The 24901-nt window shown below is 33.1% G+C and overlaps 1 protein-coding gene and 1 non-coding gene across 2 annotated transcripts; one reads left to right on the top strand and one right to left on the bottom strand.

Annotated features, from left to right (window-relative positions):
• LOC117110165 lies at nucleotides 1–20616 on the top strand. The gene is made up of 5 exons (XM_033252779.1): nucleotides 1–64; nucleotides 1141–1184; nucleotides 10889–11118; nucleotides 17167–17226; nucleotides 18511–20616. Exons 1-5 carry the CDS (start codon nucleotides 15–17, stop codon nucleotides 18559–18561), a joined length of 435 nt encoding a protein of 144 aa, XP_033108670.1. The 5' UTR covers nucleotides 1–14; the 3' UTR covers nucleotides 18562–20616.
• A 2907-nt stretch (nucleotides 20617–23523) lies between these two features.
• Trnaf-gaa lies at nucleotides 23524–23597 on the bottom strand. Its single transcript has one exon. It is a non-coding gene; the product is annotated as a tRNA-Phe (tRNA).
• Between the last annotated feature and the right edge of the window lie 1304 nt (nucleotides 23598–24901).

Genomic DNA, 24901 nt, shown 5'->3' with positions numbered 1-24901 from the left:
GTGATGGTTTATGCATGAATGGTGGAGTATGCAACGTCAACAGATTCTATGTTGAGTCTTGTTCGTAAGCATAATTGATATTATTTACTAATGTATATTTTTCATAATTATTGTAATATGTTTTTTCAGTTATTGATAATCATCATTTGTTTATTGTTTAAAAATAGCTGTTGTGCTAGAATCTAAAAATGTCAAAAATAAAATTGCTCACTTCCAGCAAAAGTTGGACCCCAACTTGCACTGTTGACAGGTTGTGAAGCGGACCTCGCTATGTTTCAGCCCTAGGTGCGAGTATTTCATGGCTTATAAATCAAATAAATATTTTGGCGGCCTCTCAATATTGGTGGTAACATCAGGCCAGATATACCAAGATATACAATTAAAAAAACCTGAGGAGAGGTTTTGCTTCTGCTTCAAAATTTAGTTGGGTTAATTATTTATATAGCACTCATTCTGTACTTTTAGTTTTTAAAATTTAAATCAGAATTATAATTGTAATTATTACATCATTTTATGGGTTTATATAATAAATAATAGTTTTAATGGTGTTATCTCTTTCTATGTTTCTATGTCATCTTTTTAGTGATGAAACTAGTATAATATTATACTATTTTTAAGTTTGAAAGTATAATACGACAGCCTAAAATTAATAAATTTGAATTAATTTATTTTTGTGCATATGTTTTTTCCATTTAATATATTTTTCATATATATTTTGATTGAAAATATTTTGGAAGGTTTGCATGGCGAGTTAAAATAATTTTGGTTTACCGTGTGTCTATAAATATTTAAAAGGGCTTTTTTTGTAGAAAAAAATACATATTTATAATGTAATTTCTGATTAAATAATGTTTGTTAACCTTAATTTTCCCAAATTTGCAAATGCTATAACAACAAGTTGCATTTGTTGGGACATAACTGTTTTTACTCGGCTTCATGACGTCCTGACCAATGTCTTTCCAGCATCTTAACCTCGTATTGGCTCAGAAAGGTCTGAAACAACCAAGGCCAAAATGAATCTGTGCTGAAACTACATGGATCCATTGATTACATAATTTAATAGTGTCTCAGTGTTTTATTTTGCCAAAAATAATGATAAAAATTGTTATACAGTATTTATATTTATATTTCCACTTTTAGGTGTCCTGATGGATACAGTGGAGAAGTGTGTAGCAACAAGGATGGTAAGTGCATATGAGGTCCATTTCTTATTTTCAAATGTACTGTATATAATTATACAAAATAAATCTGGTGGATGTACAGTCCAATGCTTTCTTTATTCACATTCATCTTTCCGCCCCCTCCACTACTCCCAAGTGCAGATCCATGGCCTTGGTTAGTGGCCTAGCTAGGTGTTGACAGACTCAATGCAAGAATAGGTCTAGGCCAGATTGTCAAAACCCAGTTTGCCGCATGCCAGATTGCTGTGTCCACTTTGCCGAAACCCAGTTTGCCAACTCAAAAACTATGAATCCCAAAAGTCAATCAAAAGCAGTAAAACATTAACAACAACATAAAGTTCATGATGAAGCAATATCTTATACCGTGGCTGCTTCTGTAGGCTACAGAGTGCTGGAACCATCAGAATCCGACATTGAGAATTTAGAAGCCATCAAACGCGATCACTGTGTGTTCCTATGATAGCAGCTTATTGTAGTTAAATTATCCTTTTTGTCTTTTTCTGACCCGAGTCCTTGAATCTTAATTTGTTATTTAGAATATAATAGGCCCTACTATAATAAATGTTTACCTACGTTTGGCGCTTGACAATTTAGACAATTTTGACTATTTAATCCGAGCAAAATAAACACGGTACCAACTCCATAGGCAGCCACAAGATAGTTGGAACAGAGTCTATATCCACCTCATCCTTAACGTGGTTAGGGCTGAGGTGAGCAAATTTTGAAAATGTGGCAGCTGGATTCCAAAAATAGCAGCTGGTAACTGCAGGGGTGGGGCCAGGATTTGACCGACTTGGGGCCTAGGTCCCCGACGGGGGGGCCGATGCCCCGACGAGGGGTCAGATTTCCCAGACGAAAGCAAAGTGGGCGTGGTCGAGCTTCAAATAAAAGGTTTTGAAAGTGGTCCTGGGGGCAAAGCCCCAGAAAACTTTGACAATTTAGGGGTTTCAAAGGCTTATTTAATCGATTTTAGAGTCTACTATAATAATAATAATAATTACTTTATTTAAACACGGAAAAACTTGATCACCCAAGGGTGTTTTTCATCAAGGCCGTGCAAGGTCATAAGTGGTAAAATATAAAAATACAAAATACATAACAAAAGTATAAACATTAAAGAATTTGATTAAGTAATAAATGTGATTAAAATGTGAAATTAAATAGTATCTTTAGTTTAAAATAAATCAAAAACATATACATTAATTAATTTAATATACATACAGTAATTGATTAATTTAATGTCAGAAGTTAGATTAGATTAATGATTTTTTTAAATTTATTAACATTTGCTGAATTTCTATACTCATCATTTAAATTATTCCATAACTTAGCACCATGGTAAGTTAAACTTCTTTTTTTATATTCAGTTTTAGGTTTTTCAGTGTATAAGACATCCATTGTTCTTGTATTGTATTGTGGATTTCTTAAGGTAAATCTGTTCCTAAGATATGATGGTGCTAAATCATGAAATATTTTAAACATAATAATAGCCTCATTGTAGAAGAGGTTTGTTTCAAGGTTTACCAATTTAAGATCCTGCAAGGCTTGGGAACTTGAGTCGTAACTTGTCTTTTTTAGGATAATCTTTGCTGTTCGGTTTTGAAGAACTTGTAATTTGTTAGTTAAAGTTTTATTTGTTCTACCCCACACAACATTACAGTAATCAAAATGTGGGGCTATTAAAGATTTGTACATCAAATTTTGAAGGTGCTGGGGGATAATGTTACAGGACTTTTTCAAATAGTATAAGCCAGGCAGGACCTTATTTTTAACATGATCTGTTTGTTTCTCCCAAGATAAATTTTCATCAATATACACGCCTAGATGTTTACAGCTTTGCACCCTATTTAAACGTTCACCATCAATGTTAATATTTAGATCTGTATCTGTTAATTTTGCCAATTTCTTATGTGTGCCAATAAACATACACTCTGTCTTTCTTACATTTAAACTTAGTTTGTTACATGCTAACCAGTTTTTAATATTTCCTAGATCAATGTTAATTTTGTTGACAACATCCTCTATATCTTTAGATACATAATATAGAACTGTGTCATCAGCATACATACTAATTTTTACATGACAAATATGACTAGGTAAGTCGTTTATATATAAAATGAATAATAGTGGCCCTAGAATTGAACCTTGGGGTATTCCACACACAATGTCGTACTGATTTGACAAAACACCATTTACATTTGTGATTTGAGTTCGATTATTAAGATAATGTTTAAACCATTTTATAACAGAGATATCAAGAGAATATTTATTTAGTTTGTCTATAAGAATTTTATGATTTACTGTGTCAAATGCTTTCTTTAAATCTATCATAACTAATCCAATGTATTTTCCAGAATCAATGGCACTAATCCAATCCTCTGTTACATTGATTAAAGCTGAAGTTGTGGAAAAACCTGGTTTAAAACCTGATTGATATTCGTAGATCATATTATTTAGATTTAAGAAAGGGTAAATTTGGTCAAACACAGCTCGTTCAAGAATTTTTGACAAGATCGGTAGTATTGAAATTGGTCTGTAATTACTACTGTAGGTTCTGTTTTGTCACCACCTTTAAAAATCGGACAAATTTTTGATCTCTTCCATTTTTTTGGAAACACACCAGTTGAAAGTGACAAGTTAATAAGATATGTTAGTGGACCAACAATAGTATCTATTGATAACCTTATCAATTTAGCAGGGATATCATCAATCCCAGTTGTTTTATTTACAGACAAAGAAATTAGTTTCTTATAAACATATTCCTGGTCCACTAAATTAAAATTGAAGATTAGGTCATTATCAATTATTAAACTTTTATTTAAGTCTGTCCTTTCTTTACCATCAGGAATATTTTCGGCTAAATTAGGTCCAACTTTTACAAAGTAGTTATTTAATGTATTTGCAATTTTAGAAGGATCTGTTTCTATTCCTTTATCGGTTTTTAAGCTATTTATTTCTGTATTTTTAGTTTTTTTTGGTATTATAAGTCGTATGTTCTCCCATATTTTTTTAGAATCTTTAGTCTTTAGTTGTTTTGAAAAATATTCCCTTTTGCTATTTCTTATTTCGAAGTTAACTCTATTTTTTATTAATCTATACTCATCCCATAGTTGAGATGATTCTTCTTTACTTGCTCTTTTCTTAGTCCTATCACGCTCATGCATAAGCTGTAATACTTCTTTAGTTAACCAGGGGCTATTTTTATGCCTTACTCTTTTTTTCTTTGAAGGTGCATGTAAATTTGCTATTGTTAGAAATTTATTTTCAAAATCATCTAGTGCATCGTCAACATTAGAATAAAAAGTAATTTCATGCCAGGGTACATTTTCCATATCTGACTTAAACTGGTTTTCATCAAAGTGTTTATATGTTCTACTAATTCTAAATTTATGATTATGTTTAATTTTTTCTTCTTTCCCAATTATTGCATATATAATGGAATGATCGCTCATTCCCGTATGCAGAACACCAGAAGTTGATATTTTTTCAGGAAATGAAGAATAAATGTGATCAATGATAGTTCTGTTATTTTTAGTTATTCTTGTCGGTTCTGAAATTAACTGTTTTAAATGGAAATTTTTAGCAATTTCATTAATTCTTTGAGTGTAACATGTTGGATTGGCTGATAGTATATCACAATTCATATCACCAATCATTATAATTTCTCTGTTTCCACATTCAATATTTTCAAGCACATGTTCGACATATTCAAATAATTTGAGTTCTGAATTTGGAGGGCGGTACCAGGCTATAATTAAAATGGGCTTATTTTTGGGTTTTTTAATTTTAAGTATAATCATTTCTAGTTCATTGTGCATTAGGTCATATCTAACAGAGTGAGTAAAACCCCCATTATTATTTACATAAAAGGCAACTCCCCCTCCCTCTCTGTTTCTATCTTTTCTGTAAATATCATATCCATTAATGTTTAGAATATTATCTGTGATTGAATTATTTAGGCGGGTTTCATTCAAAGCAACTATATCTATTGTATTGTTTAAAAGAAGATGTTTAAGTTCATCAAATTTACCCGGAAGTGTCACAATATTAAGTCCAATTATACTTAACCCTTTGTTCTTAAAAATCTTATGGTTTTCTGAAAAAATGTTAGAAGTACTTAGTGAAGTTTTGGATAGCTCATCATTTTTTCCGTTGATATTTGTTGAGTGTTTGTCCTTAGTATTAAAAGTGTCCAAAGTAAATAACATTTCCAGGTGGAAGGATTCCTCATTATCGTTAAGTTTCAATTCGGCATCAGCTTCCTCGCCTTCTTTTCATTGTTGTATCTCGCAGAATTTAGACTTGTGTCCCACTGAATTGCATGACCAGCAAGTTACAGGCTGACCATGGTGACATACACGACGGGTATGACCACTTTCTGCACAAAAGTAGCAGTAAGTTGATGATGATTCTTGAAGGTTGTTTCTTTTGGGCCTTATGATTTGAATTTTTGAATTAAGGCTTTTGATTAGAGCAAAGGTTCCATATTTGTTGAGATGAAGGCCATGATATACAAATTTGGAAGCATCCAGACCATATCTGCATAAGAAAGCTTTAGAGTTGTCAATGAAGTCATCTTTGTATCTTGACTTGAGCTCTTCATTTGTTTCCAGTACACGCACATTGATATGTGGGTCATCAAGACGGGGACAGATTCCAGACAAAAACACCTTTCCTGATATTCTGGGTTTTAAGCTTGAAACAAGTTCATTGAAATCCTTCATTAGTTCCTCTTTGTTGTAATTTAAGTTGCTGCAATCATTTGTTCCGGCATGTATAATCACATTTTTTACTTGGCTCACATCTAGTTCTTTTAGTGCTGATGATACTTGTTGCACTGTGTATCCCCGTAGTGTTTTTACAGATGCATTCCATAGTCCTCGTGTCTTTATATGTTTTAACATTGAATCACCTATGATCAGAGTTTCTTTGTTGAATACTTGATGTGGGATTACAGTAGGATGAAACTCAGGTTGTACATTTGCGTAGCTTGTGTTTAAGTTTTGGACAGCTGTGTTAACTTGCGGTTGGTCCTCATTGATGGTAAGGTCGTTGTTATCCTCAATTTCAAGAGCTTCAAAATGATTATATGTGCTTATATTTGGCACATCTCTCAAAGGAGTAGATTCTTGAGTTATTTCAGTAGAGTTTATTTGAGGGTTAAATGAAATTGCGCTTCCTTGTAGTTTTGAAACAAGCGTATTTATAATAGATTCAAGATTTGAGATTCTGTCCTCAAGTGAACAAGTCATTGTCTGGGTTGCAGTAGTTTTAAATGTAGGCTTTGTTTCTATTTGTTGAGTTTGGTTGACAGATTCATAATTTCTGGTGTAATTTCTATGATACTCTGATACCTGTAAGTTATAATTTCTTATGCAGATATTGATTTCATCATCAGAAAAGCCATAGAAACTGTTCATACAAGAGCTATTGGTGCTAATTCCTTGGTTAGATCCTAGGCCAATTTTAAAATTCACCATGGTGGTAATCAATTTGGCTTGGTAAAGAAGTCACTCCCTGTTCACTATTCAGCTATTATGTCAGACAGAGGCTAGCTTATCTGGCCCTAATTAATTTGATAAACAGTTTGAACAAAGAGTCAATAGAGTGCTTGTTGGCTTGCCTTAGTAATGCTTGAAGTATGCTCCTCAAAGCTTGGTTGGAGCCTAGAAAAATGCCCCAAAGTATACCAAATATTGCAAAAAATACCTTGAATTTTTCAAAAAGAATTGCTGATTTAGGATCTTCTCAATTTCTTCTTTATAATGATACAAGAAAGTAGCCAAATAATCCAGTTGAAATAGACATTTTCAAATAAATAATAGACACATTCTCAGGCTTGTTTCCAAGTTGATAAGTTGTTGTAATTCATCGTATCATGTATGTATGTACTAATATGTAGAAAAATACATGTAGAAAAATACACTAATATGTAGAAAAATAAATGTAGAAAAATACATATGTAGAAAATACATATAATTTTTTTTTCTCCCCGACAAATTGTGCTTTTTCTCCCCAACGGGGGGCCCTGGCGCCACCCCTATGTAACTGTCAGGGACGTATGCATCGTTCAGCATGGGGGGGGGGGGAGGCAGGGTGCAAAATTGAGAATGCAGAACTACTGTAAATCCTTTTCCAATGAAAAATTAATGGTCATTTTTAGCATTTTAACAGGGGCGGATCCAGGATGGATGTGCCGGGGTGGTGCGAAGCACACAAACGAGGACCTTGGGTCCGAGGGAGTAGGGGTATCTTCCCCCCCCCCGATAGCCTGGGGCCGCCAAGGCCCCCCTGGAAGCTTTGCATTTACCACTTATCAAAATGACTTTTAAGACGGTTTGATAAAAGGAAGCAAATATATTTTGTATTGTCAGCATTTCTCTGCCCACTTACACATCAGGTCCAGACTAAAGACATCTGTTTGAACAGCACTTCTCCTATTCATTCGTTTTCTTTCTCGCACTATTTTTCTACTTTTGTATTTTTTTCTGTCCTGCTTGGCTCTGGCACCATGAGCGCTCCATGCAGATAACGGCGTCTTATAAATATCCAATATTATTATTATTACAGTATTTCCCTATACAGGTGTTTGTATTTATTTGCATAGACACAGTAATATGATGCACTGGGAAATGAACAATACAAGATGATAGGCCTATTTTTCGAGAATCTACATACCAGTAATCAAACAAAACATTTAAAAAAAAGCAAGCAAAAAAAAAAATGGTCCTTAAGTGTGCTTATTAAGCATCTATCTGTCTAATATTAAAATATGCAACATAGGCATTGAAAATGATAAATAAAAACTTTCATACTCTTTTTTGAGTATTTGATCACTAGGCCTAGTATATTAAGATGATAAAAAACTTTACTAAATTAATATTAACGATAGGCCTACACGACATAGTGTATGATATTTGCATGTAGGTATTCGATCTACTGATTGAAAATGTTCTAAAAGACAAATCAGCGTCGGAGATACTGTACAACGTTGTGTTTGTGTAACTTGAGCGGAAAAAATTAATACTTCCTGTCGGTTATTTGTAACGTGCCCTGTAAAGATGTAATTGTCATTGTTATTTAGTTTTATTATTATTATTATAGTTATCAATTATTGTAGTTATTATTATCTTTCTTTTTTTCTTTTAATATGTATTTACAAAACTGGGCTGGGGGTGGGGGGCGAGCACCCACTTTGTCCCCTGCTGGATCTGCCACTGTTTAACCACATTTAGCGGAAGTCATATGCTGCCATTGGTGGATGCCCATGGTTGTATGAGCAGACATAATATTTATCTAGTTAGTTGGGATATTGATTGCATAACTACTTGAAGAAATTATGGCATCTCTAAATGCCAGGTATAGCAGCTGGAAACCCAGCTGGAAAACTGCAGGCATGTGATAATTCTGTGGATCCACGGAATTCCAAAGTTATTTTAATTAATGAAATGTTTTGATACAATTCCAGATCTGGGGAGAAGGGGAAAAAGGGGGGGGGGGGGGGGGGGCAGGTACGAAGTGCAGATGATGGTAATGAACTGTACTTGAGCGAAAACAGATAAGACTCAGGTTTGTTTTTAGCAGTTCAGCAATGCCTTTATAGTATTATACGCCGCGGTAATTAAGCTACTCTGACTCCGACCTATTGATTACTCATGCACGAAGTACTATGAGTTTGTATTGGTTGTTCTGACCAATAGTTGTTCAAATCAAAATGATACCAGTCTTGGAAGATGGTAATTTTTCTGCAGTACTGGTGGCTGATGCAATATGAAACACATGTACCTCGTCTTATATTTTTGTTTCAACAACTCCCACAACTGAATGAGTGAATGTTCCAGCAAGTACTGTATATGTTGTTTGTTTATGTTGAACAATAAATATAAGACTGTTTATGTTTAATAAAATGAAACATTTCTACTATACTGTATTTACTATTCCTTAAAATATCGAAAACGCTGTCATCGTATTGATTTTTTTTTTATAATTGTAACCAGACTATAAAGTGATGCCTGCACAGGGAATATCCTCCACGCAAAAAAATAAGCCTAGATATAAGAATCTGATTGCACATTTCTGAAAATAAGGGCTGATTTTCGTGCAGATTTTGCCGAAAAATAGGGGCTTTGAATTCCTAATATAGGCTAGTCAATGTATTATGCAGTGGTTACGATTCTGCACACCTATTTTCCGCACAAATTCGAGCTATCATTTCAGGTATCATCCGCGTAATTAAAATACTTTACAGTATGAATGGTGAGTAAGGAGTTACATGTTAATATCCTATCAAATGATGGAGAGATGATGCTGACAATGATGATGAATAAATGAGGTCGGGTAGCTAGGTTAGCCTTTACGTAAAGTAACACGACGAAGAACGATAATCATAATACAGTAATTGCCCAAATTACGGCACTTATGCATGTACAGTATAAGTAGTCCATGGCTATAATTTGTGTCGGAATTGGAAATAAAACAACACAGTACCTAATCAGGGCGTATGGACAGTAAGCAATTACTACACATTCACAACATTGCTTCCTAGGAAATGCATGCCCATAGGTTGTTAAAATTTCTAACAGGAGGGGATTACCCTCCTGTACCCACCCGCGCTCGGTCACTTCATTCACTCGTGCTGGGGTTTCAGTGGAAATCGAATATCCTTACTCACTTGCCTGAACCTGCTAAGCAGCTACCCCTTTTCTGACCCATGGCAGGGGCAGGATACAGGATTTAATGTTAGTAGAAATGGACTACATACCATACCCACCTCAGCTCCCCACCATATTGAAAAAATAAAAGGCTCCTGATAGGAGTTATGAGTATACTGCAGAAACTAGGTCAAAATTACCCTAACAAAGTCAATTATCAGACAAGGTGCTATCAGCCATTGTTCATCTGTCAAAACATAGGACCAATTACCAACTCCCTGATAAAACTAATATTACACTGACAGTATTTGGCATGCATTTTACATAAAAATTCAATGAACTGTAACACATTTCATTTTACAGAAAAATTCCACTACCATAGCATAGAGTATATCTGCGCAAGCGCATTATACTAAGACTAGCTCATCTGCCAGGAAATAGCACATGCATACTTTTATTGTAAAAATGGGAATAACATTATGACAAAAAGGAATATCCTTCACTTTAATATTGTAACTGTAGCTAAAAGAGTACATTCTCTCCATTAAACAACGTCTTCCATGATTAAAATGCTTGTGCGAAACCCTGTTTACTCATTCCAGTACCGGGGATTTGACCATACTTGATACAGATACGCTATTAAGGCTATGATAATCATCAACGAGAACATCAATCACAGAGTATAATTTACTGACATATAAGTGTGTTTGTTTATTTCTGTTTCTTTAACTTTCATTTACAATGTAAGTACTATCTTGGAATGAAGCTCATAGGTTATTTTTTTAAGAACACTTTTTTAAGAACGCTTAGGTTATTTTTTACAAAATGTGATGTTGACCTGCTGAAATCAGAATGCATTGAATGCGATACTATCTACTTGATTTTTTTGCCCTGACCTTTCAAAATCAATCAAGAGTTTATATTATTGACATTAATAATATGCATTTCAGAATACTTTATCATTATTTTCAAACTATTGTATTTTATGAAGCAGTTGTTTGTCATAATGTTATTCCTATTTTACAATAAAACGGGTTTATTTTATTTTTAAAACAGATTTTTCAACTTTAGTGATTATCGCTATAGTTCTTGGAGCTGTTGGAGCATTGATATTTGTAATTTTACTGGTAGTTATTGTTTGTATAATGATCCCAAGTCAGAGAACTAATCCAGTGTATGATAACCGCAATGTACGTACAAGAGGACAACCTTATAAACCTAGAGGGAAGTCAAACCGTCAAAGTGAAATGATGTACAGTAGATCATATTTTGACCAAGACCAACAGGTAAATTTATCAATAATTAAGTACTATCTTCTGTGCACAACATGAAATGAGAAATAAATACCGTAAAGGGTAAAACTGCAGTCTTTTACTGAAATGAACTTGACAATGGCTTCATAATTGAATCACAATTTTTTTTTTTTTTAGATTAAAAAAAAAAAAATGATTTAGATTTTGTTAATAATACTGTAATTAATTCAGATTTTAATCTATTAAGAGGGCGGATCCAGAATTTTTAGAATTGGTGATGGGGGTGGGGGAGGGTCTGTGTGTGTCCCCTCCTCACAAAACAAGATTTGTTTTTTTTTAATGGGGACTTCTAGATGTTCTGCTTGACTGATCAGATCCAAACAAAATGATTGGTAAGACAAATTTGACTTGGGGGGGTGCTTGATAGTAGAGGCTAAATATGGTTTGACCTTAAACAAACTCTAATAAAAGGACTTTTTGTATATTCTTGTATGTCTATATGTAAATAGTTATGAAAAAATTTTTGCCGCCTTTTTATCGTTGCGTTGACCAGATATTCAGGGTCAAGGGTCAATGAACTTTATATAACATGTTCTGGGTCACAACTCTTCAACCACTTGCTCGAAAAACACAAAAATATTATCTACACCTGGGTTTTGGGGGTCAACAATCATGGAAAAAGTTTGGTGCCTTCTAGTAGTAGCATTGACCAAATATTCAAGGTCAAAGGTCAATGACCTTTATACAACTATGATGGTCAAAGCTCCTCAACCAGTTTGCCTAGATGCACAAAAATAGTGGCTACACCTAGGTTTTTGGGAACAACATTTATTAGGACCTTTTTGCCACCTTCCAGTAGCTACGTTGACCAAATATTCAGGGTCAAAGGTCAGTGACCTTTATACCACTATGATGGTCATAACTCTTTAACCAGTTTGCCTAGATGCACAAAAATAGTGGCTATACCTACTGTAGGTTTTTGGGATCATTAAAACATTTTTGCCACCTTCTAGTAGGTGCATTGACAAATATTCAGGGTCAAAGGTCAATGACCTTTATACAACATATGATAATCATAACTCCGCCACCACTTGGTCTAAAAGCACAAGTGAATAATGTCTCCACAATCAACTTAAAAGCAAAAAAATAAAATTTTCCTTTCGAAACAGTATGAATGCTGCAACGGCGGCTGAACATTTATGAAAGTGGGAGGGGGGACTTCATAAGGTCCAGTATGCGAGCGATGCGAGCATCTGGGCTGGAGGGGGTCTGGGGATTCCCCTGGAAGCTACGGATATTTGAGCAATTTTATTAGTTATTTTATAGGGATCAATCAAGCTACTGTTTAATATCACTTCATAATTCTTGTAATTTCCAGTAGCGGATCTAAGAGTTCACTTTCACAGATGGAGGATCTACCTGAGCCTCACCACAGTTGGGGCTGAAGTAAGAAAATTTGTGCTTATGGCACCTCTAGATGGCCTGAAATTGCGCTTTCAGACATAAAATTTGAATATAATTTTCTTAATACTGTATCTGCATTTTTAAAAAAATGAACAATTAGGAGGGTGGGGGGCAGGCTGGTGGGCCCTTTGAATCCGCCACTGGGTACTTTCGCAGATGGAGGATGTATACCTTAGCCCCACCATGGTTGGAGCTGAGGTAAGAAAATTTGTCATTATGGCATTTCTCATGGCCAGAAACTGCACTTTCAGACATAAAATTTGTGAATATAATTTTCTTTATACTGTATCTCCATTAAAAAGAAAAATTGAATAATTTAGAGGGTAAGGGCAGGCTGGTGGGTCCACTTTAATCCTCCATGGAGTACTATCACTGATACAGGTTGTATACCATGGTTGGGGTTGTGGTGAGAAAATATGGCACCTCTAGATGGCCGGAAATTTGTACTATCAATATAATTTTCTTTATATCTGCATTTAAAAAAGAATTTGCACACAACCTACCTCCACTCCTGTCTCTTATACACATCTAGATGTGTATGAATTGAATCTGTCTCTTATACACATCTAGATGTGTATAAGAGACAGGCCTGGAAATGATACTCCAACTGTGGCAGGTCCAGAAAGTCGAAATAGAGGAATCAAGGGAGGGTCTTGCGCAAATGGAATGTCCACCCACCTCAGCCCCACAACAGTTGGGGCTGAAGTAAGAAAAAAATTATGATTATGGCACCCTAGATGGATGGAAATAACTCTATCAGATTAAAAGATTAAATAGTTTTTATTTTTTTATTACAGTTTTTACAACCTATTAACTACAGTGTACTGTGAATTCTGAAGTTAACTTTCAGGGAAGTTTATTTTAAAAAATGGCCTAATAAAGTATCTTATAGTTTTAATTAAATTTCATGGAGTTTAAATGTGGTTATATTTATGCTAATAATAATAATAATAATAATAATAATAATAAGATAATATAATAATTTATAAAGTGTCAATTAAACGACAGGGGTGCATTATCAAAGGCGCTTTACACTTTACTGATGGCAAAGGTAAGTTTTAAGTAATTTTTGAAATGAAGCAACAGAAGAACAGTTTAATAATGTGTGCAGGAAGTGAATTTCAAAGTGTAGGTGCGTTAAATGAAAAAGATTTATGGCCAATCTATGGCTAGTTCGAAGGTTTACCGTAGGCCAGTCAGTTACACTTACTGTACATCTTCATGGTTAGCAAAAAAGGAACTAGAGCGTCACTCCATAAAGAGTGCCTACCTCCCCCATATACCTAAATACAGAATTCAAGAAGGCGGACGATTCCATTCTTTTTTTGTCATGCTCGAGGGTGGGTTTCGAGGAAAATTTCAAGGCATGTGTATACAGACGTCAATCAACATTTGGTTGCTCAACTCAAAAAGGGAACTTGTAATGTTCGTTAGAAAATGAAAAAAATAAAATCTATACCTGTATTTCATAATAATATTAATAGGGCAATTAAAAAGGTGGAAATAAACAAGGTCTCTAAGCACCAAATAATAATAATAATAATAATAATAATAATAATAATAATAATAATAATATTGACATTTTAGCATTCGTAAAATGTTTGTCACTCGTGCTTGGAATAGTCATAAAAGTGGGATTTGGAATTCATCTGATAGGTATAATAAGAGTCGTTTCTTATTTGCAGTACTGTATTACTTAAATAGACTTCCCTTTCATACTTGCATTCAGTGTTACGGTTAAAATTTACTTGGTTACTACCTTTTCTTCTCTGCTCATACATTTCCTAAAGGTCAGTGTCCTATGACCTGGAATATTTAATCAACGCAGCTATTAGGTGGCAAAAATACTTTAATAAGTTGATCCCAAAAACCTAAGTGTAGCCACTATTTTTGTGCATCTAGGCAAACTGGTTGAGGAGTTATGACCATCATAGTTGTATAAAGGTCGCTGACCTTTGACCCTAAATATTTAGTCAACGCAGCTACTAGAAAGCGGTAAAAATGTTTCCATAAATGTTGACCACGAAAGTGTAGACACAATTTTCTTGCTTTTCAACCAATTAGTTGAGGATTTATGACCCAGAACATGCTATGAGTCAAAAATTTCCCATGATTGTTGTTCCAAAAAAACCTCGGTGTAGACACTACTTTTGTACTTTTAGGCAAGTAGTTGAAGAGTTATGACCTGCTACATGCTGCATATATAAGTAATTGACCTTTGACCCTGAATATATTGTAAACGCTACTATAAAAAGTGACAAAATTTTTTTCATGACTTTTCAAATATAGGCCTACAAGAATATGCAAACAGTCCTTTTATTAGAGTTTGTTTAAGGTTAAATAGGATTTTTGTCACATTTAGCCTGTACTATGACTAGACTGATGGGGAGTCAAGCCCCCCCCCGTCAGGCGCTGCCCCGGATTTTTCAGCTTATAAAACTAAATGACAAAATGTGGCTGATACAAGAGTAATTATACAAACAATGGTACTGTGATAGGGCTAAAGTTCATTGTCACTCTAATCCCAGATCAAAGCGGATTGATAAAAAATAAAAAATGGCCCCTAATTATAAAATTTAATAAAAAAATAAATTTTTAAATGCTGTAAAATACCCTGTAGAAAAAAATTAATTAGTAAATCAAAAGAAACCATATGCATATTTGAAAACTAAAATAACTTAGTTTTTAGCTGATTGATTAATTAATAGATCTTTTTTGTATATGCGGCTGTTAGGGCTAAGTATTTTTTAATATTATTATTCTTTAACAAAAAAAAAATAATAATTTGATGTTCATATCAACCCATTTTTGCGGGGTTATCAATACCCGAATTGAATTTCTGGAAAATTGTGATTCCGCAAATAAATTATTTTAGTATTAATAAATGCATGATTTATGTTGATTTATTGATTAAATTGTTGCTTTTTTTTAAACATTAAAAAGAAAAAAAATAAAAAGTGTTATCCTTGGCTTATTTTTTTTTTTTCTTTGAATATGTAATTCCTGGAAAAAGTCAAATATAAATGGCAATTTATTTTATGCCAGATTCTTTTTAAAAACTAAATTATTTCAGTTTTAAAAATGATAGAATGATTTTTTTTTTAAAGTTTTAATACAGAATTTTATTATTAGGGGCCATTTTTACCTACCTGTCATTTGGGGCCATTTTTACCGGGGCCATTTTTACCGTACACGGATTGAAGATTTGTGGTTAAGAAACCTACTTCTAAAAGTGGCACCGGTTTCTCCAATGTGGGTACCATGATCACATGCATTACGTGCATTACATATTATAACATCGCATAACTCATGCTTTTTATTTTTGAGTCATCTGTTTCCAGAGAGATCCATCTTTTGCACATTGTTTCCAGGCGTTCAGGTGTGGTTGGACAACATTCTTGTAACACAGTTTAGTGTGCCCACGTCCTCTCCCACCAAAAAATGCTTTTGAATCCTAGCGACATGACCAGTTTAACATAATTGCTAAGATGAAATAACAGCTTCAGCGCTGGGCATAATTAGGCCAAAAAAAAAAAAAAAATTGTGTTGGCCGCATTTGGGGAAAATCCAAAAAATGTGTAGGCCGGTAGTGAAACTTTTTTTTTTTTAACCAGAAATGTGTTTACACTTAAAAATACACAAATAATATTGTATTATTTGTGTATTTTCTACAACAATTTTGGATTCGCATGGCATACCATGCACCAAACAAGGCTAGGCCTTGGAACCCCCCTAGCCTAGTCCAAGGCTGTTCCAGTCTTTTTAGCTCATGAAAAAAAATATTGTTCCTTGTTGTAGTCAAAAAAAAAAAAAAAATACTAAAATGCCGACCCTGAATTTCGTAAAATTTGGGTTGGTCGGGCGTGGCCAACACAATACATTTTTTTATTTGGCCTTAGCCCACCACAACACTTCTACATGTGGGATTTTGTCCTGACATCTATTAGATGCACATGATCTGTCTGAAATTTTAGCTCTTGTTATTTTGGCAATTTGATATGTGATGATCTTGGTAAAGTGTCATAGTGTGTGTAGAGTGGAGAAACGGAAATCAGACTTAAACCACCCAGGACAATAACCACCTGGACGAAAACCACCCACAATGGAATATACAGTTGTTAAAGTGGGGTGGGCAGTGGGGTGGACAATGTTGGTGGGTCTGTTTTTATCAGCTTTACAATATGATAGTTTACACTGTGACTTGTTATTATATGCCTTATTGTATTCCATTTTGGGTGGTTTTCGTCTGGGGTTATTGTCCTGGGTGGTTTACGTCCTACAGAGTATTGTATTGATAACACTACAGCTTTGTAGCTATTTAAATACTGTGATGCTGAGACCACAGGCGACCAAAATTATTTCGAGTCATTGTGAATTCTTTTTTCAGCTTCTTTTTCTGATGAATTTGATAAGTATAGTTCCGAGATAAGTGAAAGAGTCAATTTGACAGAAAGAATTTTCATCTAAGTTAATATTGTTTTTAGGAACATCCATTCTGGATGGCACAAGTTATAATTTATTTGCAAAGGACTTTACACCTCGATTAAAGCTATTAACTGAAAATTTTGTTAATTATTGCATGGAGATTCCTCATCAATTTTCCTTTACCTTTTGCAGCATTTTTCAATTCCATACATAGTTACAGGAGATGAAGAACAGTCAATTTCCTCCTCAAGGGTAAGTTTTTCTTTTGGGGGGTGGGGTTTATTTGTATACATTAATGTATATTTTTCTGCTTTTAACAAAAGAGTGTGATGATCTTTTACTTATGAAATTTTTGTTTTTTTAAAACCATCATTTCACAAAAAAGAAGCTAAATTGTATATGATTTATACGACTCATACCATCACTACAAGCAAGCAATGTAACATTGAGACCATTTATACTAGACAAAATTCTTAAAAAATATCAATTCAGCCAAGTAATGAAGCGTTAATAAATGAGACAATTTATACCAGACAAAATTCTAAAAAAAATATCAATACAACTAAGTAATGTAGAATTAATAAATGAGACAATTTAATGTAGACAAAATTCTAAAGAAATATCAATAGAACTAAGTAATGTAAAATTAATAAATGAGACAATTTAAACTAGGCAAAATTCTAAACAAAAGTAGAATCTGACAAAATTAACAATACAACCAAGTAATGTAGCATTAAGAATGACAAAATTTAACAAATTTCTAAACAAAATTAACAATACAGTTCAACCCCTATTAAGGGGACACCTTCAGGACTAAAAAAAGTGTCTCCTCAATAGGAGTGTCTCCCGAATAGGATACCCTTACTCAGGAGAGGTGAAATTTCCCCCTTAATTGGGGTTTTTGGCATGTTTTCGTACAACAGTGACATACATTCTTTATAATTTTATTTTTATTGACCTAAGAATCAGCTACTGTAGAACTAATTTATAGCAATAATTTGCAGTGCAAATACAATTCATTTATAGTATTGGTCATTCTTTAAATGATTTTTCTTATTTTAAGACTGCTTAGTTGTTATGATACAATGGGTTTATTTGTAGTATTAATGAGACAATTGAAACTAGACAGAATTAAGATAAGTAAAATAAATTAATAAATTACATATGTAATAAATTATATGTATGAATCATTTCTCTTTAAAATATTAAATAATATCAGAGCCACATCTGTCACTTCTGTGTTTCTATCTCAAAAGTATGTGAAACCATAGCCTGAGAGCTTACTTCCCTGATTATTTACTTTTGAAATAGGAATTGACAGAGAATTTGTTCACAATTGATAATATTATTACCTCCATAAATTTTGATAGACAGTGTATCTTTAGGAAACAAGTATTTTGTTAAACTTGTTTCCCTAGTTACTATTAAAAATAATTGCCATTTCAATTTAGTCAAATTGTCATATTTGGGTAGAAAGATATGCTCGTAATGAATAATTGATCATCATCATATTCTTGTATTCTTGTTTCATTTCAGTCTGAATCCTTTGAAGACCAGAGACGTTACCTACAACCTAATTATTTTTAGATTTAAGTTGTTGATATTAGCAGGGAACAGTGAAATTACGATAACCACAGCGAGGTGCGCAACTCTAGACTAAACGGAAAAAGCATTCGCAGCAAACGTCCATGCTAGGTCGCCTGTAATGCCCAGAGCCTCCTAACAGTAGGGCGTACAGGTACTAGGCAATATAGGGCTAGGCTACCTGATCGTGACTGACAGGTGTACACGTTTACGTTCACCGTCTTTGTACAGTATTAGTATATATGTATTGTACAGTATATCTAGGCCCGAATCCATGTCAAACTGTAGATTTGCTGTTTGATTAGTATTTTAAAATAGAATATAGACCGTTCGCCATCGAGCATTTTGCAAAATATTAAACAATCGTCGCGATGTAGGCCTAGGCCTAGTCCACATTTAATTGTTTCTGTATAACTTAGGTGGTTTAATTTAACTGTTCCCTGGAAATCATGGTATGACACGACGTCGATCATAACGAGAACACGATAGCGAGCATGCGCAAAGCAATTGTAATTAGTTACAAATTGTTTATCAGTTGATTATGATAAGAACGGCGGTACCGCGGGTTATAACCTTTGATGTTCGGTTCGAGAGGTTTCCATGTAATTTCACTGTTCCCTGATATTAGTAAACAATTGCCATCATGAGTTATGTTCAAGTTTTTACAAAATAACAATTTGAATCACAAAACTATATTGTATACATATATATATATATATATGTGTGTGTACATTTTTCAAGTAAAGATGACGGCAACATTTTATTAATAATTAAGCTTACAATCTGAATCATATTTTGGTATCATTGTTTATCTGAACTCTATTAATGATAATTCTATTAATGATAATTCTTAGAAAATAATAAATGATCATGTTTTTAGTAAATTTTATGTATTTGTCATTCTCTAAATATATTAATACTATTTTATAGGTGGGCTATGTATTCTATTAATAAATTTTATTGCAAAGCAATTGTAATTAGTTGCAAATTGTTTATCAGTGATTATAATAAGAACGGCGATACCGCGGGTTATAACCTTTGATGTTCGGTTCGAGAGGTTTCCATGTAATTTCACTGTTCCCTGATATTAGTAAACAATTGCCACCATGAGTTATGTTCAAGTTTTTACAAAATAACAATTTGAATCACAAAACTATATTGTATACATATATATATATATATATGTGTGTGTACATTTTTCAAGTAAAGATGATGGCAACATTTCATTAATAATTAAGCTTACAATCTGAATCATATTTTGGTATCATTGTTTATCTGAACTCTATTAATGATAATTCTATTAATGATAATTCTTAGAAAATAATAAATGATCATGTTTTTAGTAAATTTTATGTAGTTGTATTTCTCTAAAGATATTAATACTATTTTATAGGTGGGCTATGTATTCTATTAATAAATTTTATTTACCGTGTTTATATATTTGGTATAGAGAATTCTTTTAATTATGGGAGTCACAAATATCATTCAGTTACTTTTATTAGTTTACAGTGATTTCAATGACTAGGATGCCGAAGATTAGATGGCTTATGCATTTCATGTGATTCACATAAAGAACACCCCCATGTTCTGCCTTCTGAGCCAGATTATATTCATTATACATCCTACTGTCTTATTTTAAATTTTGTATGTTTTTTTTTTAATTTGTATTGTTTACTGTAGTAGGCTCAGGCTGTATTAATTAAATATAGAATATTCATGAATGTACAGTATTGTGATTTAAAACATAGAAAATAAAGAATTCTTTTACCCACAATTTTCTGACAGTTTTAATTCGATGTAGTTGCTGTGGGTCTCCATGGGTATCCCAATTACTGTTACTGTTTGTTGGTAATGAAAACTGTATTGTGCAGGGTTAGTAATTTCTGTAAGGTTTTCAGTAATATAAATAGAATGGAAAAACCATGTGACTTAAATTGTGTAAATGAGCCAATAAAAATATTGGGAATATACTTGGTATACAATAAAAAGGAATGAAAAATTAAGTTGGGATAATAAGCTAATTAATTTAGAAACAGGAGGATCCTGTAGTCGGGTGACAGGGGGAGGGTGCTCCCCCCCTCCCATTTTGCCACCAAATTTTAAAATTTCAATGCATATATAAAGAAATTAGCGCTACTCATCTATTTTGAATATGTTGTGCCCCCTCTCACCCCCGTTTGAAAAATTCTGGATCCACCTTTGAGAAAGGTCACTAAACAAGTGGAAAGCTATGAACCTTTTGAAAGGTGACAATATTAAAGAGCCTTGCATTGTCTAAATTAATTTATAACGCATCTATAATTTACGTTCCGGAGGATATTATATTAATATTATTACAAATTGACATAAGGAATTTAAGGAATTGAAAAAGAGAAATAATTAAGAGAAAAACATTAATCAGTAATCTAATAGGTGGCCTAAATATGCCTGATTTCTCATTACACATAAAAACCCTCAAAATTACTTGGACAAGAAAATTACTGTGTAGAAAACATAAAAAAAGATGGAAATTGTTGCCGTTATATTATATAAATAAAGTTGGAGACATGCGCCTAATTTTTAGTATGTCAAGTAGTAACATTAAAGATCACATTAAAATTAAGCACATTTTTATTTTAACCTCACTAAGTGCTGTGTTGATTTAAACAAAATCGAGAGTCGATGGTTAACACTTACGAAGCAGTAGTTGAACAAAACTTATAGGGAAATAAGGTAATTAGTATACGCATGAAAAAAAACCTGTTTTATATGAGCTGCATTCTCTCTGGATTTAATAAAATCAATTATCCAATCCAATCCGATTCAATCAAATCTTAAATTTGAAAGGCGCATAGGCCCTATACATTGTGTGTCTATGCGCTGAGAAAGAAAAAGTGTTAAAACAAAAGGACAAGATCAAGTACGGCTAGAAACAAATAGTTGCGTATAATATAAATCAAGATAGCTGTTAACACTGTTAAATTATATATAAATCATCAAAGAAAGGTAAATACAGTGTTCGAATAAAGGACATAATAATACACCGTGTAGCAGCTTTCAACGAATGTAGTCCTGTAAATAAATGAAGAAATTGTGTAATAAAATGCCTCTGGCGGGACTCAAACCTGCGACCTCTCGCTGTACGGCTAGAAACAAATATTTGCATATAATATAAATCAAGATAGCCGTTAACACTCTTAATACCTTTCTTTCTATATATATTAAATACATACATATAATATATATGTATATATATGTAGAATATAATATAACGTAACATTAATGAAACTCAAATACGTAAGATGTTGATTTTAGAAACACTAAAAACTCAATGAAAAAGACGATGAGATGTCAACGACTTGGTAGACTTAGAACACAAATTTTATTCAAAACATGAATATTTCAACCCGTCCCCGGGTCTTTCTTTGATTGCCTATTTTTGTTTAGTATGCCTTTTTATTCAGTATATAGTTCAGTATAGTATATATATATATATATATATATATATGCCTTTCTGGCTCTTTGTTATTTGGCTGCTTGTTAACATGTTTTTGCTTATTTGCTATTTATCATGTTGAAGGGGGTTTAATCTAAGCGGTTCCTTTATTCTAATGTCATTGTTTATTTCCATCTTTGTTATTACTAACTGAGATCTGTATTCCCACACTGATATTAGCCTCATTATTATTACAGTGACCAATTAATTTATCTATTAATTATTTCTATTGTTACTCCGCTCCTTAGTTTTTTTGTCCAATCACCATGTTCATTATATTCTATTAAAATGTCGACCAATCATACTTTACTTTTTATCATAATTATATTGTAATAGCCAACTTATATTTTGTTTGTCACACATGCTGAAGGAGACCTGAGTACGGGTTGAAATATTCATGTTTTGAATAAAATTTGTGTTCCAAGTCTACCAAGTCGTTGACATCTCATCGTCTTTTTCATTGAGTTATGTATCTAAGGAACACACATGGATTAAATCATGCTCTATATATATATATATATATATATATATATATATATATAAATAATAATATTAAATCTTACGACCTTGTCATTACTTAGCTGAATTTAGATAGACTGTGCTTCTTTGCAAACAGTAGGATTAATTTAGAGTCAAAACTTCATCTTTTTCTTCCTCCCAAAGTTTCTCATAAATATTCAACGAGGTACACACAATTACAAAAGTACCATGAACCTAAATGACTCAGGTGTTCTTTTTATTTATTAAGCTACCCTTTTTGGTATCTATGTGTATCTTTTGTAAATTTAATTGTCTCTTTATTGTATTTTTTACTGTCGTTATTTGTAAATTGCTCTCTTTTAATTAATTTTTTGATTTGTATTGTAGAATCTTTAATGTATCATTTGCTATTTTTATTGTACATTCAAATTGTAATTCAGCCTGTGCTGCTATTTTTAAAAATTTTACTGTATTTTACTTTATTGAATATTGAATAAAAGACACTAATGATATTATACACATCTAGATGTGTATAAGAGACAGATATATATATATATCATTAGTGGTTGTGGGAATAGTTTGGGCCCTACCTAAGCTGGTCGAACGTTTTGTTTGGGTCTATACCCTAGCTGCACTGATGAGGCCTGGAAGGCCGAAATGGATCAGTCTGTAGATATTGGGATTCCTTCCAGTGGATGCTTAGTTTATTTTGTCATTCTGATCGGATTTTCTCTACTTTTCCGTTTTAATTTTATTTTAAATTGTTTTGCATTATGTGGCCGTTTGCTGTTTTATGGGTTTTTCCCATTTTCCTTTCAAACTTTTAAATAATCATTAATAATCCATCCATCCAATATAATACAATACGATAATATACAAAGGCACCCTGATCTATATAGGTCTAGTATCTAGATCTGTATATGTACACTTGTGTGTGCAATTTGTGATATTTTTTCCCTTTTTTTATTAAAAAAAAATAAGTGCCGAAACCCGGGAATATTCAGAATCCAAGCGGATTCTCCGGAATTGAACCAGGGACCTTTAGATCTTCAGTCTAACGCTCTCCCAACTGAGCTATTTCGGCTCTTATGGTTCAGGGCGCATTAGTTTCACAAAGTCAATTAACGGAGTTCGATGATTGTAGTCATGTGACTAGGTTTCCCTACTCTCTTTCTGATAGAAAATAAAACTCAAAAAAACATTTAGTACTTTAAAGACTAGTTTATTTGAAGGTACACTAACTTTCGTGCACATAGTGTACTTATTTCTGATAGGTTGTCTTTCATGATTTATCTTTCGGCAAAGATACTAGAAATACAAGATATAGCACTCGCATAGCAAAAATGAGGCGGATATTGGTCCAGACGTACGCGGCGCTCTGCTCTTTATATAATGCAAGTTTTCTATACTTGGTCCAGACGTACAGGGCGCCCTTTTGTTGCTAGGTATAACCAGGAATGGAAGAAAACTGTTATCAGTAATCAGAGTCCGGTCATACGAATCTGCGCTTGTGTTTGTCATTTTTTTTTTTTTTTTTTTTATTTATTTATACCTACTTATTTGTATATTATAGATAATGACAACGATTTCAACCTCCGCAAAAGGAAGTAATATATTCACAATATCCAGCCGTACGCTATGCGGTGCCCCATTGCTTGTATTCCCACCATGCATTTCGGTGAAACAGTTTTTGCCTGTGGAGAATTCTATCTTGTGTTTCTAGTATTTTTGCTTTGGGAAGGCCTTGGTACCCTCATCTAGGTTCCGGGTCGTTTCGGCCGGGGCGTTTTCGGCCGTTTTTGCGCCGAAACGACCTGGGTCAGAAGTGGTCGCGCCCTATTGTTTGTTCGATTTCAATTAACAGCCGCGGTATGGAGCGCCAAGTACGCACTGTAGTTTATTTGGGTTCTGTATTTTTAAAGATCTTTTAATTCTTTTGTGTGTGTGTTTAGTATGATTTATTTTGTCTTTTTTTATTAAGTAATACTTTTTCTTTTCTGTTTTTTTTTTAAGTTTTACAATTGTTATTGTTTCAGATATTTTAATTAGTTTGAGTATTAATTTTACAGTACAGTATGTGGTTATTCAAAAACAATGTTCTTTTTTCTTGCAGTTCCCAGTAGTGAAAAGTCAAGTGTATAAGCAAGTACAAGACAGCACATATATTATCAATTTCTATCCTTAATAAAGTCTTTAGTGTTTTGTTGCGTTATTTTAATTGTTAAATCAAATATATCTGAATTTCATATGTTTGTATTCGCGGCTAGTAATTTCATTTATCAACACAAAAATTAGACTTTCTAAAAAAAAAAAATCTTTTCAGAACTAGGCCTACCTACATTGTACAGTCAGCTCAAACAATATTTCATCATTATCATCATTTTAGAA

The sequence above is a fragment of the Anneissia japonica genome, unplaced genomic scaffold (genome assembly GCF_011630105.1).
Source record: "Anneissia japonica isolate Jap-2015-1 unplaced genomic scaffold, ASM1163010v1 scaffold5494_len192822_cov183, whole genome shotgun sequence".
Classification (NCBI taxonomy): Eukaryota; Metazoa; Echinodermata; class Crinoidea; order Comatulida; family Comatulidae; genus Anneissia; species Anneissia japonica.
The sequence above is the reverse complement of the archived record's forward strand: the minus strand, read 5'-3'. Positions and strand labels throughout refer to the sequence as shown.

Coding starts and splice junctions, on each gene's coding strand:
- LOC117110165 (XM_033252779.1), top strand. CDS start 15: ATGAATGGTGGAGTATGCAACGTCAACAGATTCTATGTTGAGTCTTGT. Junction 1,185..10,888: donor AGTGTGTAGCAACAAGGATG/GTAAGTGCATAT, acceptor TTTTTAAAACAG/ATTTTTCAACTTTAGTGATT. Junction 17,227..18,510: donor AGTCAATTTCCTCCTCAAGG/GTAAGTTTTTCT, acceptor GTTTCATTTCAG/TCTGAATCCTTTGAAGACCA.